Source organism: Convolutriloba macropyga, chromosome 5, assembly GCF_964194025.1.
Source record: "Convolutriloba macropyga chromosome 5, txConMacr16.3, whole genome shotgun sequence".
Taxonomy (NCBI): Eukaryota; Metazoa; Xenacoelomorpha; order Acoela; family Convolutidae; genus Convolutriloba; species Convolutriloba macropyga.
Window position 1 is genome coordinate 54,414,358 of NC_134472.1, and position 14,078 is coordinate 54,428,435.

The 14,078-nt window shown below is 37.2% G+C and overlaps 2 protein-coding genes across 2 annotated transcripts in view; one reads left to right on the plus strand and one right to left on the minus strand.

Moving 5' to 3' along the window:
* Window positions 1–14,078, plus strand: part of LOC142339478 (uncharacterized) — a 604,341-nt gene that overhangs the window by 233,312 nt on the left and 356,951 nt on the right. The gene's annotated exons all lie outside the window — the stretch shown is intronic.
* The window catches only part of LOC142339473 (uncharacterized), a 72,947-nt gene that overhangs the window by 58,455 nt on the left and 414 nt on the right, over window positions 1–14,078 (minus strand). The window contains exons 2-3 of the mRNA XM_075389516.1: window positions 13,440–13,826; window positions 13,154–13,358 (exon numbers count right to left, since the gene is read on the minus strand). Of these exons, the coding sequence (XP_075245631.1) occupies window positions 13,154–13,358; window positions 13,440–13,826 (592 nt within the window). The remainder of the gene's footprint in view (window positions 1–13,153; window positions 13,359–13,439; window positions 13,827–14,078) is intronic.

Genomic DNA, 14,078 nt, shown 5'->3' on the forward strand with positions numbered 1-14,078 from the left:
CGATAAGGCTTGTGCCAAAAATATTAACGCTTTTTTATTATCAAAAATCGTGTCTGACATAAAACCAAAACGCGACGTGAGCTCTACAACAATCGCTGTGTTAAGACAGAATTTGAATACGTACAAAAAAGTAGTTAAAGTGATAGTCTAATTTGAACTGACACAAAGATGCCCTTTTAACTCTGCCAATTCTACCACAGCATATGCACAAACAGCTTAAAAACCTAAATTTGGCTAAAATAGTTAAGGTTGTTACGATACAAGTTTACTCAAAATTCTTTTATAAACAGAGTCCTCCTGCCGAAATTTGTCGATTGTCTGATGTTTTCGGCGTCAATATGCGTGATACAATTGGATCAAAGAAAAGATTGCTCCGCACTTTTTAAGACAAGTTCAGCAATTACGATGAGAGGAACAATTGTAACTGGAAACTGTCATGCAATTTCACGACAAACTGTAGAAGCGAACTTACAATTTAGAACTCGCAAATAAAAGGGGTCGAGAACCCTTGTCCAGTATCACGAAGCCCAACTAGGCGGAGAGGAGAAGGGGATTAGGATATGAGGCGAGCACTCGATTTGGCCAAAGTAATTTTTTAGCCATTAGACGAAAACTTTCAACTGAAATTGTGGAAATTAGGCAAATACCAAATAAAACACTTAGAGGTACTGCAAAATCCGCTTAAAATAATAAAAAAAATAGGTGATTAGAACAATTGAACTCGCAGAAAAATAGAGTTTAGGGCACTCAGTGGCATTACAGGGTAGCATTTTAGGGACTTCATTCTTCTCAGTTTTTGTGAACGACTTAACAAAATCATGCACCAGCCTTCTCTGCCAATTGCCGGAGATGCAAAGTTTTTGAGTCTTGGCCTATAAAGATCGAAAATTCAAGATGACTTTGATAATCTGTTTTGCTGGACTTCTGAAAAATCTATGCCTTTCAACTTGGAGAAATGCTCTTACATCAAAATTGTTTAAACAGATGGAAATTTCGGTTTGAAGACAACACAAATTAACCAGGGGCTACACAAAGAGACCTAGATCATTCTTTTCAAGAACTAAAAATGAACTTGCATATCGATAACGCTTATGCCAAGGCTATTAACGTGTTTTTTATTATCAAAAATCGTGTCTGATCTAAAACCAAAACGCGACGTGAGCTCTACAACAATCGCTATGTTAAGACACAATTTGAAAACGTACAAAAAAATAGTTAAAGGGATAGTCTACGTTGAACTGACACAAAGATGCCCTTTTGTCTCTGCCAATTCTACCACCGCATATGTACATACAAATAAACAACATCCTAACTTTTGCTAAATTAGTTAAGGTTGTTACGATACCAGTTTACTCAAAATTCCTTTATAAACAGAGTCCTCCTGCCGCAATTCGTCAATCGTTTTATGTTCTCGGCGTCATAATGGGTGATAAATGGATAGAAGAAAAGATTGCTCCTCACTTATTAGGACAAAATCAGCAATTACGATGAGAGCAATAAATGTAACTGGAAACTGTCGTTCGATTTCACGACAAACACCTGTAGAAGCGAACTTACAATTTAAAACTTGCAAAGAGACGGGGTCGGAAAACCCTTGTGCAGTATCACAGAAGCCCTACTTATACTATCATTTCTAAAGGAAAGTGGGATATTAGGCGAAAACTCGACTAGGCTACGGAAGTTTTTTAGCCATTAGGCGAAAACTTTCAACTGAAGTTGTGGAAGTTAGGCAAATACCAATTCAAACTTTTAAAGGAGGTACTGCAATATCCACTTGACATGATAAAAAAAATTAGGTGATTATAACAATTGAACTCACAGAAAAATAGTGTTTAGGGCACTCAGTAGAGTTACAGGGTAGCATTTTAGGGACTTCATTCTTCTCAGTTTTTGTGAACGACTTAACAAAATCATGCACCAGCCTTCTCTGCCAATTGCCAGGGATGCAAAGTTTTTGAGTCTTGGCATATAAAGATCGAAAATTCAAGATGACTTTCATCTGTTTTGCTGGACTTCTGAAAAATCTATGCCTTTCAACTTGGAGAAATGCTCTCACATCAAAATTGTTTGAACAGATGGAAATTTCGGTTTGAAGACAACACAAATTAATCTGCGGCTACACAAAACGACCTAGATCATTCTTTTCAAGACCTAAAAATGAACTTGCAAATCGATAATGCTTATGCCAAGGCTATTAACGTGTTTTTTATAATCAAAAATAGTGTCTCTGATCTAAAACCAAAACGCGACGTGAGCTCTACAACAATCGCTATGTTAACACGACTTGAAAACGTACAAAAAAGTAGTTAAAGGGATAGTCTACGTTGAACTGACACAAAGATGCCCTCTTGTCTCTGCCAATTCTACCACCGCATATCTACATACAAATAAACAACATCCTAACTTTTGCTAAATTAGTTAAGGTTGTTACGATACCAGTTTACTCAAAATTCCTTTATAAACAGAGTCCTCCTGCCGCAATTCGTCAATCGTTTTATGTTCTCGGCGTCATAATGGGTGATAAATGGATAGAAGAAAAGATTGCTCCTCACTTATTAGAACAAAATCAGCAATTACGATGAGAGCAATAAATGTAACTGGAAACTGTCGTTCGATTTCACGACAAACACCTGTAGAAGCGAACTTACAATTTAAAACTTGCAAAGAGACGGGGTCGGAAAACCCTTGTGCAGTATCACAGAAGCCCTACTTATACTATCATTTCTAAAGGGTAGTGGGATATTAGGCGAAAACTCGACTAGGCTACGGAAGTTTTTTAGCCATTAGGCGAAAACTTTCAACTGAAGTTGTGGAAGTTAGGCAAATACCAATTCAAACTTTTAAAGGAGGTACTGCAATATCCACTTGACATGATAAAAAAAAAATTAGGTGATTATAACAATTGAACTCACAGAAAAATAGTGTTTAGGGCACTCAGTAGAGTTACAGGGTAGCATTTTAGGGACTTCATTCTTCTCAGTTTTTGTGAACGACTTAAAATCATGCACCAGCCTTCTCTGCCAATTGCCAGGGATGCAAAGTTTTTGAGTCTTGGCATATAAAGATCGAAAATTCAAGATGACTTTCATCTGTTTTGCTGGACTTCTGAAAAATCTATGCCTTTCAACTTGGAGAAATGCTCTCACATCAAAATTGTTTGAACAGATGGAAATTTCGGTTTGAAGACAACACAAATTAATCTGCGGCTACACAAACGACCTAGATCATTCTTTTCAAGACCTAAAAATGAACTTGCAAATCGATAATGCTTATGCCAAGGCTATTAACGTGTTTTTTATAATCAAAAATAGTGTCTCTGATCTAAAACCAAAACGCGACGTGAGCTCTACAACAATCGCTATGTTAACACGACTTGAAAACGTACAAAAAAGTAGTTAAAGGGATAGTCTACGTTGAACTGACACAAAGATGCCCTCTTGTCTCTGCCAATTCTACCACCGCATATCTACATACAAATAAACAACATCCTAACTTTTGCTAAATTAGTTAAGGTTGTTACGATACCAGTTTACTCAAAATTCCATTATAAACAGAGTCCTCCTGCCGCAATTCGTCAATTGTTTGATGTTCTCGGCGTCATAATGGGTGATACAAGTGGATAGAAGAAAAGATTGCTCCTCACTTATTAGGACAAAATCAGCAATTACGATGAGAGGAATAAATGTAACTGGAAACTGTCGTTCGATTTCACGACAAACAACTGTAGAAGCGAACTTACAATTTAAAACTTGCAAAGAGACGGGGTCGGAAAACCCTTGTGCAGTATCACAGAAGCCCTACTTATACTATCATTTCTAAAGGGTAGTGGGATATTAGGCGAAAACTCGACTAGGCTACGGAAGTTTTTTAGCCATTAGGCGAAAACTTTCAACTGAAGTTGTGGAAGTTAGGCAAATACCAATTCAAACTTTTAAAGGAGGTACTGCAATATCCACTTGACATGATAAAAAATTAGGTGATTATAACAATTGAACTCGCAGAAAAATAGAGTTTAGGGCACTCAGTGGAGTTACAGGGTAGCAATTTAGGGACTTCATTCTTCTCAGTTTTTGTGAACGACTTAACAAAATCATGCACCAGCCTTCTCTGCCAATTGCCAGGGATGCAAAGTTTTTGAGTCTTGGCATATAAAGATCGAAAATTCAAGATGACTTTGATCTGTTTTGCTGGACTTCTGAAAAATCTATGCCTTTCAACTTGGAGAAATGCTCTTACATCAAAATTGTTTAAACAGATGGAAATTTCGGTTTGAAGACAACACAAATTAACCAGGGGCTACACAAAGAGACCTAGATCATTCTTTTCAAGACCTAAAAATGAACTTGCATATCGATAACGCTTATGCCAAGGCTATTAACGTGTTTTTTATAATCAAAAATCGTGTCTCTGATCTAAAACCAAAACGCGACGTGAGCTCTACAACAATCGCTATGTTAACACAACTTGAAAACGTACAAAAAAGTAGTTAAAGGGATAGTCTGCGTTGAACTGACACAAAGATGCCTTTTTGTCTCTGCCAATTCCACCACAGCATATGTAAATACAAATTAAAAACCTCCTAAATTTGGCTAAATTAGCTAAGGTTTTTACGATACCAGTTTACTCAAAATTCCTTTATAAACAGTCCTCCTGCCGCAAATCGTCGATTGTCTGATGTTATCGGCGTCAAAATACGTGATACAAAGATCGTGGATCGAAGAAAAGATTGCTCCTCGCTTATTAGGACAAATTCAGCAATTACGATGAGAGGAATAAATGTAACTGGAAATTATCCTGCGATTTCACGACAAAAAACTGTAGAAGCCAACTTTCAATTTAGAACTTTCAAATAGACGGGGTCGAAAACCCTTGTGCAGTATCACAAAAGCCCTACTTGTACTATCATATCTAAAGAGGAGTGGAATATAAGGCGAAAACTCGATAGGGTTACGGAAATTTTTTAGGCATTAGGCAAAAACTTTGAACTGAAGTTGTGGAAGTTAGGCAAATATCAATTCAAACTTTTAAATGAGGTAGTGTTAATATTATAGAGTTATGCCAAGGCTATTAACGTGTTTTTTTGTAATCAAAAATAGTGTCTCTGATCTAAAACCAAAACGCGACTTGAGCTCTACAACGATTGCTATGTTGAGACACAATTTGAAAAAGTACAAAGAGTAGCTAAATGGATAGTCTACGGCGAACTATTATAAAAAGATTTCCGCTTATAACTGTCGATTCTACCACTTCATATGTACATACAGAAAAACAACCTTCTAACTTTGGCTAAATAAATTGAAGGTTGCTACATTACCAGTTTATTCAAAATTCCTTTATAAACAGTAAACCTCCTGCAGCAAATTGTCGATTGTCTGATGTTCTCAGCGTCGATATGCGTGATTAAATTAGATCAAGGAAAAGATTGCTCCGCACTTTCTAGGACGAATTCAGCAATTACGACGAGAGGAATAAATGTAACTGCGAACTTTCAAGCGATTTCACGACAAACAACTGTAGAAGCGAACTTACATTTTAGAACTCGCAAATAAAAGGGGTTGAGAACCCTTGTGCAGTATCACAGAAGCCCAACTAATGATACTACTTCTAAAGGGGAGTAGAATATGAGGCGAACACTCGATTTGGCCAGGGCAATTTTTTAGCCATTGGGCGAAAACTTTAAACTGAAATTGTGGAAATTAGGCAAATACCAATTAAAACTATTAAAGGTACTGCAATATCCGCTTAATATAATAAAAAAAAAATAGGTGATTAGAACAACTGAACTCGCAGAAAAATAGAGTTTAGGGCACTCAGTGGAAATACACGGTAGCATTTCAGGGACTTCATTTTTCTGTTTTTGTGAACGACTTAACAAAATCAAGCACCAGCCTTCTCTGCTAATTGCCGATGATGCAAAGTTTTGGAGTCTTGGCCTATAAAGATCAAAATTCAAGATGACTTGGATAATCTGTTTTGCTGGACTTCTGAAAAATCTATGCCTTTCAACTTGGAGAAATGCTCTTACATCAAAATTGTTTGAATAGATAGAAATTACGTTTTGGGGACAACCCCAATGAATCAGCGGCTACACAAAACGACCTAGATCATTCTTTTCAAGAGCTAAAATGGAACTTGCATATCGATATGTCTTGTGCCAAGGCTATTAACGTGTTTTTGATTATCAAAAACCGTGCCTCTTATCTGCAAACAAAACGCGACTTGAGCTGGACAACGGTCGCTATGTTAAGACAAAATTTCATAAGTACAAAAATTCGTTATATGGATAGTCTAAGTTGAACTAACACAAAGATGCCCTTTTGTCTCTGACAGTTCTACCACTGCATATGTGCATACAAAAAAACACCCTAACTTTGGCTAAAATAGTTGCAGGTTGCTACAATACCAGTTTACTCAAAATTCTTTTATAAACAGAGTCCTCCTGCCGCAATTCGTCGATTGTCTGATGTTCTCGGCGTCAAAATACGTGATACAAAGATCGTGGATCGAAGAAAAGATTGCTCCTCGCTTATTAGGACAAATTCAGCAATTACGATGAGAGGAATAAATGTAACTGGAAATTATCCTGCGATTTCACGACAAAAAACTGTAGAAACCAACTTTCAATTTAGAACTAGCAAATAGAAGGGTCGAAAACCCTTGTGCAGTATCACAGAAGCCCTACTTATACTACTTTTTTAAAGGTGAGTGGAATATAAGGCGAAAACTCGATAGGGCTACGGAAATTTTTTAGGCATTAGGCAAAAACTTTGAACTGAAGTTGTGGAAGTTAGGCAAATATCAATTCAAACTTTTAAATGAGGTACTGCATTATCCCCTTGACATGATAAAAAAAATAGGTGATTAAAACAATTGAAAAATGCAGCTTAGGGCACTCAGTGGAGTTACAGGGTAGCATTTTAGGGACTTCATTCTTCTCAGTTTTTGTGAACGACTTAACAAAATCATGCACCAGCCTTCTCTGCCAATTGCCAGGGATGCAAAGTTTTTGAGTCTTGGCCTATAAAGATCGAAAATTCAAGATGACTTTGATAATCTGTTTTGCTGGACTTCTGAAAAATCTATGCCTTTCAACTTGGAGAAATGCTCTTACATCAAAATTGTTTAAACAGATGGAAATTTCGGTTTGAAGACAACACAAATTAACCAGGGGCTACATAAAGAGACCTAGATCATTCTTTTCAAGACCTAAAAATGAATTTGCATATCGATAAGGCTTGTGCCAGGGCCATTAATGGGTTTTTATTGTCAAAGTCGTGTCTCTGATCTGACAACAAAACCCGACTTGAGATCTACAGCGAGAAAGAACAATTTGAAAAAGAACAAAAAAGAGTAGTTAAATAGTAGATAAATGGATAGTCTACGTTGAGAAAACATATAAAGATGCCGTTTTGTCTCTCACAGTTCTACCACTGCATATGTGCATACAAAAAAACACCCTAACATTGGCTAAAATAGTTGCAGGTTGCTACAATACCAGTTTACTCAAAATTCCTTTATAAACAGAGTCCTCCTGCCGCAACTTGTCGACTGTCTGATGTTCTCGGCGTCAATATGCGTGATACGACTGGATCGAAGAGAGTATTACTGCTCACTTTTTAGGACAAATGCAGCAATTACGGTGGGAGGGAAAAACGTAACTGTAAATTTCACGCGATTTCACGCCAAAAAAACTACAAGCAAACTTACAGTTCAGAAACGCAAAAAAGAAGGGGTCGAGAACCCTTGTGCAGTATCACAGAAGCCCTACTAGCGCCACTACTTCTAAAGGAGAATAGGAAGTTAGGCAAACGCTCGATCAGGCCATGGAAAGTTTGTAGCCATTAGCCGAAAATTTCCAACTGAAGTTTTGGAAATAGGCAAATACCAATTATAACACAGTATCCGCTTGATATTATAAAAAATTAGAAAAGTAACAATTGAACTCGCAGAAAAAGAGAGCTATGGGCACAAAGTGGAGTGCCTCATGGTAGCATTTAAGGTCCTTTATTTTTCATTTTTGCGAACGACTTACCAAAATCATCCACAAGCGATGATGCAAAGTTTTTGAGTCTTGGCCTAAATAGATCGAAAACGCAGGATGAGTTTGCTAATCTGTTTCGCTGGATTTCGTAAGAAATCTATGCATTTCAACTTGGAGAAATGCGCTCAAATCAAAATGGTCAAACAGATGGAAATTATCTTTTTGGAGACAACATCGTTGGATGAGCGGCTACACAAAATGACCTAGGTCTTTTTTTAGGAGCTAAAACGGTACTTTCATATCGATAAGCCTTTTTCAAAGCTATAAATGTGTTTTTATCATCAAAATCTTATTTCTGATCTGCCAACAAAACCCGACCTCAGGTCTACAATATCGCTGTTAAGACAATATGAAGAAGTATATGAAGACAAATATGAAAACATATAAAGATGCCGTTTTGTCTCTGACAGTTCTACCACTGCATATGTGCATACAGATAAAAACCTCCAATATTTCGCTAAATTATTTGAAGGCTGTCACGATACTGGTTTACTCAAAATTCTTTTTTAAAAAGACTCCTTCTGTAGCAATTTGTCGATTGTCTGATATTCTCGGCATCAATATGGGTGATACAACTATATCGAAGAGAAGATTGCTCCTCACTTTTTAGGACAAATTCAGCAATTAAGGTGAGAGAAAATGTAAATGTCACAAAATTTCACGCCAAACAAATGTACAAGCAAATTTACAATTCAGAACTCGCAAAAAGAAGGCGTCCAAAACCCTAGTGCAGTACCACAGAAGCCATACTAAAACTACTACTACTTCAAAAGGCAAATACGATATTAGGCGAACACTCAAAATCAGGCGAGGGAAAGTTTGTAGCCATTCGGCGAAAATTTTCAACTGAAGTTTTGGAAATAGGCAAATACCAATATCCGCTTGATATTACAAATTAGGGGACTAACAAAAATAGAGTTAAGAGCACACAGTAGAGTGCCTCAGGGTAGCGTTTTAGGGCCTTTTTTTCATTTTTGTGAACGACTTACCAAAATCATCCACAAACCTTTTTCTTATATTTTGCGATGATGCTAAGTTTCTGAGTATTAGCCTAGAAAGATCAAAAAGTCAAGCTGACTTTTATAATCTCATTTGCTGGACTTCTGGAAACTCAATGCCTTTCCACTTGGAGAAATACGCTCACATCGAAATTGGTTAAACAGATGGAGATTATCTTTTTGGAGACAACACCACTGAATCGACGGCTACACAAAACGACCTAAGTCTTAATTTTCAAAAGTTAAAACAGAACTTACATATCGATAAGGCTTGTGCCAAGAATACTAGTGTATTTTTTATTTTCGAAACCGTGTCTCGGATCTGCCAACAAGACACAATTTGAGAAAGCACAAAAAAGTACTTAAATGTGTACGCCGTACTAAACATTTCCTTTTACCTCTGCCGATTCTACCACTGCATGTGTACATACAGACAAACAGCCTTATAACTTTGGCTGACTTAGTTGAAGCTTGCTACGACTCAACATTAGGTACGACTAACAGGTTACTCAATATTCCTTTATAAATAGAGTCCTCCTTCCGCAAATTGTTGACTGTCCGATGTTCCCGGTAGCGATATGCGTGATACAATCGGATGAAAAGATTGCTCTCCACTTTGTAGGTCAACTTCAGCAATTACGATGAGGAATAAAAACAACTGGAAGCTGTCGCCAATTCACGAACAACTGTAAAGCAATCTTACAATTCAGAACTCACAAAAAGAAGGGGTCGAGAACCCCTGTGCATTATCACGTAAGCCCTACTAATACCACTACTTCCAAAAGGGGAATGGGATATTAGGCGAACACTCGATCAAGGGAAGGAAATTTTGTAGCCATTCAGTAAAATTTTTCAATTGAAGTTGTGGAAATAGGCAAACAACATTTAAAACACTTAAAGGAGCCACTGCAGTATCTGCTTGATATTATACAAAATTAGAGTTTTTGAGTGTTGGCCTGGAGAGATGAAGGATTCAAGCTACTGATTTGCTGAATTTGTGAAAATTCTATGCCTCTTGACTTGGAGAAAATCTATCACATCAAAATTGTTTAAACAGATGAAAATTACATTTTGGAAACAACACCAAAGAATCAGCGGCTACACAAAACGACCCAGATCAATTTTTTCAAGAGCTAAAATTGAACTTGCATATCGATAAGGCTTGTGCCAAGGCTACTGATGTCTTTTTTTAAATCAAAACGGTGTCTCTGATCTGCCAACAAAACCCGACGTAAGCTGTAGAACAACCGCTGTGTTAAGACAAATCGAAAAAGTACAAAAAAGAGTCATTAAATGGATAGTCTACGGCGAAAAAAAATTAAAAGATGCCCTTTTTCATCTCTGTCGATGCTACCAGTGCATATAAACATACAGATAAACAACCTTCTAACTTTGGCTAAATTAGTTGAAGGTTGCTACGATACCCGCTTACTCAAAGTTCCTTTATAAATAGAGTCCTCCTGCCGCAAAATTTCGGTTGTCGGATGTTCTCGGCGTCGATATGCCTGATACAACTGGATCGAAAAGATTGGTCCGCACTTTTCACAACAAATTCGGCAATTACGATGAGAGGAAAAAATAATTCAATACTGTCGCGATTTCACAACAAACTGTAAAGCAAACTTAAAATTCAGAACTCGCAAAAAGAAGGGGTCGGGAATCCTTGTGCAGAATCACAGAAGCCCAGCTAATACCACTTCTCTTAAAGAAGAATAGCAAATTAGGCGAAAGCTCGATCAGGCGAAGGAAAGTTTGTAGCCATTATGTAACACTTTCTACTGAAGTTGTGAAAACAGGCAAACACCAACTAAAACACTTAAAGGAGCCACTGCAGTATCTGCTTGATATTATACACAATTAGGTGACTAAAACAATTGAACTCTCAGAAAAGTAGAGTTCATGGCACTCAGTGTAGTGCCTCAGGGTAGCATTTTAGGGACTTCATTCTACATTTTCATGAACGACTACCAAAATCATCCACAAGCCCTTCCTCTGCAATTTGATAATGATGCAAAGTTTTTGAGTGTTGGCCTAGAAAGATTAAAAATTCAAGCTACTTCAATAATCTGATTTGCTGGAATTTTGAAAATTCTATGCCTCTTGACTTGGAGGAATGCATCAAAAATTGGTTAAAAAGATGGAAATTATATTTATGGAGAGCATTGAATTAGCGGCTACACAAAACCAACTACGTCGTATATTTGAGGACCTAAAATGGAACTTGTATATCGATAAGGCGTGCCCAGGCAAATGATGTGTTTTTATTGCCCAAATCGTGTCTCTGATCTGCCAAAAAACGCGATTTGAGCTGTACAACGATCGCTATGATAACACAGATTGAAAAAGTTCAAAAAAGTAGTTAACAGATAGTCTACGTACGTGGAACTTACATAAAAGATGTCCTTTTTATCTCTGTCAATGCTACCAGTGCATATAAACATACAGATAAACAACCTTCTAACTTTGTGGAGTGCATCAGGGTGGCATTTTAGGGACTTCATTCTTCATTTTTATGAACGATTTACCAAAATCATCCACAAGCCTTTTCCTCTGCTATTTCATGATGATGCAAAGTTTTTGAGTGTTGGCCTAGAAAGATCAAAAATTCCAGCTGACTTCGATAATCTGATTGGCTGGACTTCTGAAAATTCTATGCAATTCGACTTGGAGAAAGGCGCTAACATCAAAATTGGTTAAATAGATGAAAATTTTATTTTTGGAGACAACATCATTGAATCAGCAGCCACACAGAAAGACATACGTCTTATTTCTCAAGAGCTAAAATCTTTCTTGCAGATCTGCCAACAAAACGCGACTTGAGCTCTACAACGAATGCTATGTTCAGACACAATTTGAAAAAGTACAAAGAGTAGCTAAATGGATAGTCTACGGCGAACTATTATAAAAAGATTTCCGCTTATAACTGTCGATTCTACCACTTCATATGTACATACAGAAAAACAACCTTCTAACTTTGTCTAAATAAATTGAAGGTTGCTACATTACCAGTTTATTCAAAATTCCTTTATAAACAGTAAACCTCCTGCAGCAAATTGTCGATTGTCTGATGTTCTCCGCGTCGATATGCGTGATTAAATTAGATCAAGGAAAAGATTGCTCCGCACTTTCTAGGACGAATTCAGCAATTACGACGAGAGGAATAAATGTAACTGGGAACTTTCAAGCGATTTCACGACAAACAACTGTAGAAGCAAACTTACAATTTAGAACTCGCAAATAGAAGGGGTCGACAATCCTTGTGCAGTATCACAGAAGCCCCAATACTACTACACGGGTATTAGGCGAACACTCGATTAGGCCAAGGAAACTTTGTAGCCACTAGGCCAAAACTTTCAACTGAAGATGTGGAAATAGGCAAATACCAATTAAACACTTCAATATCCGGTTGATATTATAAAAAGAATAGGAGACTATAACAATTGAATTCGCAGAAAATAGCATATAAGCAATCAAAAAAAGATAAGAATTTTTAATTTTTGAGCATATTTACGATATAGATTAACCTCAACTCCTACAATTTCATGCTTGTTTCGACGGTAGTTCTAAACTATTTACATTAATTAGAGCAGTTGAAAAATTCACCACTCTTTCCATGATGTTTTTTTTATATAAAATTAGTGGCCGTGATTGACACAGAGTAGAGTAAAAGAGATGCAAAACATTGAAAACAGTTTTTCACAAAAAATTGAAACTTTATCGCATCGAGTGGATTTTGAAGCACCTCTTTTAATTGTTTTAATTGCTATTCGCCTAATTTACAAAATTTTAGTTCAGGATTTTGCCTAAAGGTTACAAAATTTTCGTTCGCCTAACTGAGTTTTCGCCCAATATCCCATCCTCCGTATAAACATAAAACGCCTCTCTTTTCGCTCCACCTTTGTTCAACACTCAAATAACTCTATTCTACGTCTTTCATTTTCTGCTTCAAAATTCACTCTAAACAATGACAAAAAAGCCACTTCTCTAATACTCCTCATCGAGTCGTTAAGAAAGACACGACTACAATAATAGCTCGAAACTTCGTATGAGAGCAATGAAAAAATGGAACTAACTTATACAAAAAATAGTCTCGATTCAAACAAGCGTCACCTACCAGACATGTTTCGTCCTGACGCTCTGAACTTGATAGGCGCAAACGCTTTTGAAGCAACAATTCTGGTTCCGTCGTGCAAGTTTTGGAAGCGAAGCTTCAGTTGATGATCAACGTTTGGTCCAAAAGCAAAGTTGTTCACGAAGATGAAACTACAGTTGGTAATTATCTGCGCGTAGTTCTTGTCAAGAAAATCCCCTTTGATCAGCTGAAAAATTCATATACACGTCCAGAAACGAAAAAATTTTTAGATTCAACTTAAGTCCGTGGATTGTCTGTGATTTCTCACCTCGAAATCAGTGAAGACCTTTCCGTACCAGTTCATCCAAAATCTGAACTCCTTTTCCAACTTTGTTGAGTACTCGACACATATCTGACTCTTTTCAATTCCGTAACACATTTTGCAATTGGTCAGTGCAGCAACTTGAAGAACGACCTGGCCAACACCACTTCCAAGATCAATGAATGTGTCGGTCTCTTTAACGGGAACGTCGTCAAGCATCTTGCAGATAAGATCAAATGAGGTCTCTCCGTAGACTTGTGGCGAAAATGGCTCATACTCATTTAGTTTTTCCGGGTCATCCACAGCTCTGTTGTAGGAAAGTTGAATGATATGTTTCAGGAGTTTCCTACTGGGGTTGGCTCGGTGCTTACCGGGTCGATATGTTCCAGAAAACTAAAGCATAAATTCAACGTGAAATTTCACAGGAGTCAAAACTTTTGAGTAATTGAAACTGCTCACAGGCGGAACAATGTACTTGATTTGGAAAACCAGTTTTTCTACCGACCTATACGAGCAAATAACATTTACACCTCCATGTCCACCTACTATTTTTACAATGATGTGCTATATTGCATCACGTAACGGATTTATTGGGGGTCAAAAACGGGGGTGAACAAAACCAATCTCTCGTTGAACAAAAATACT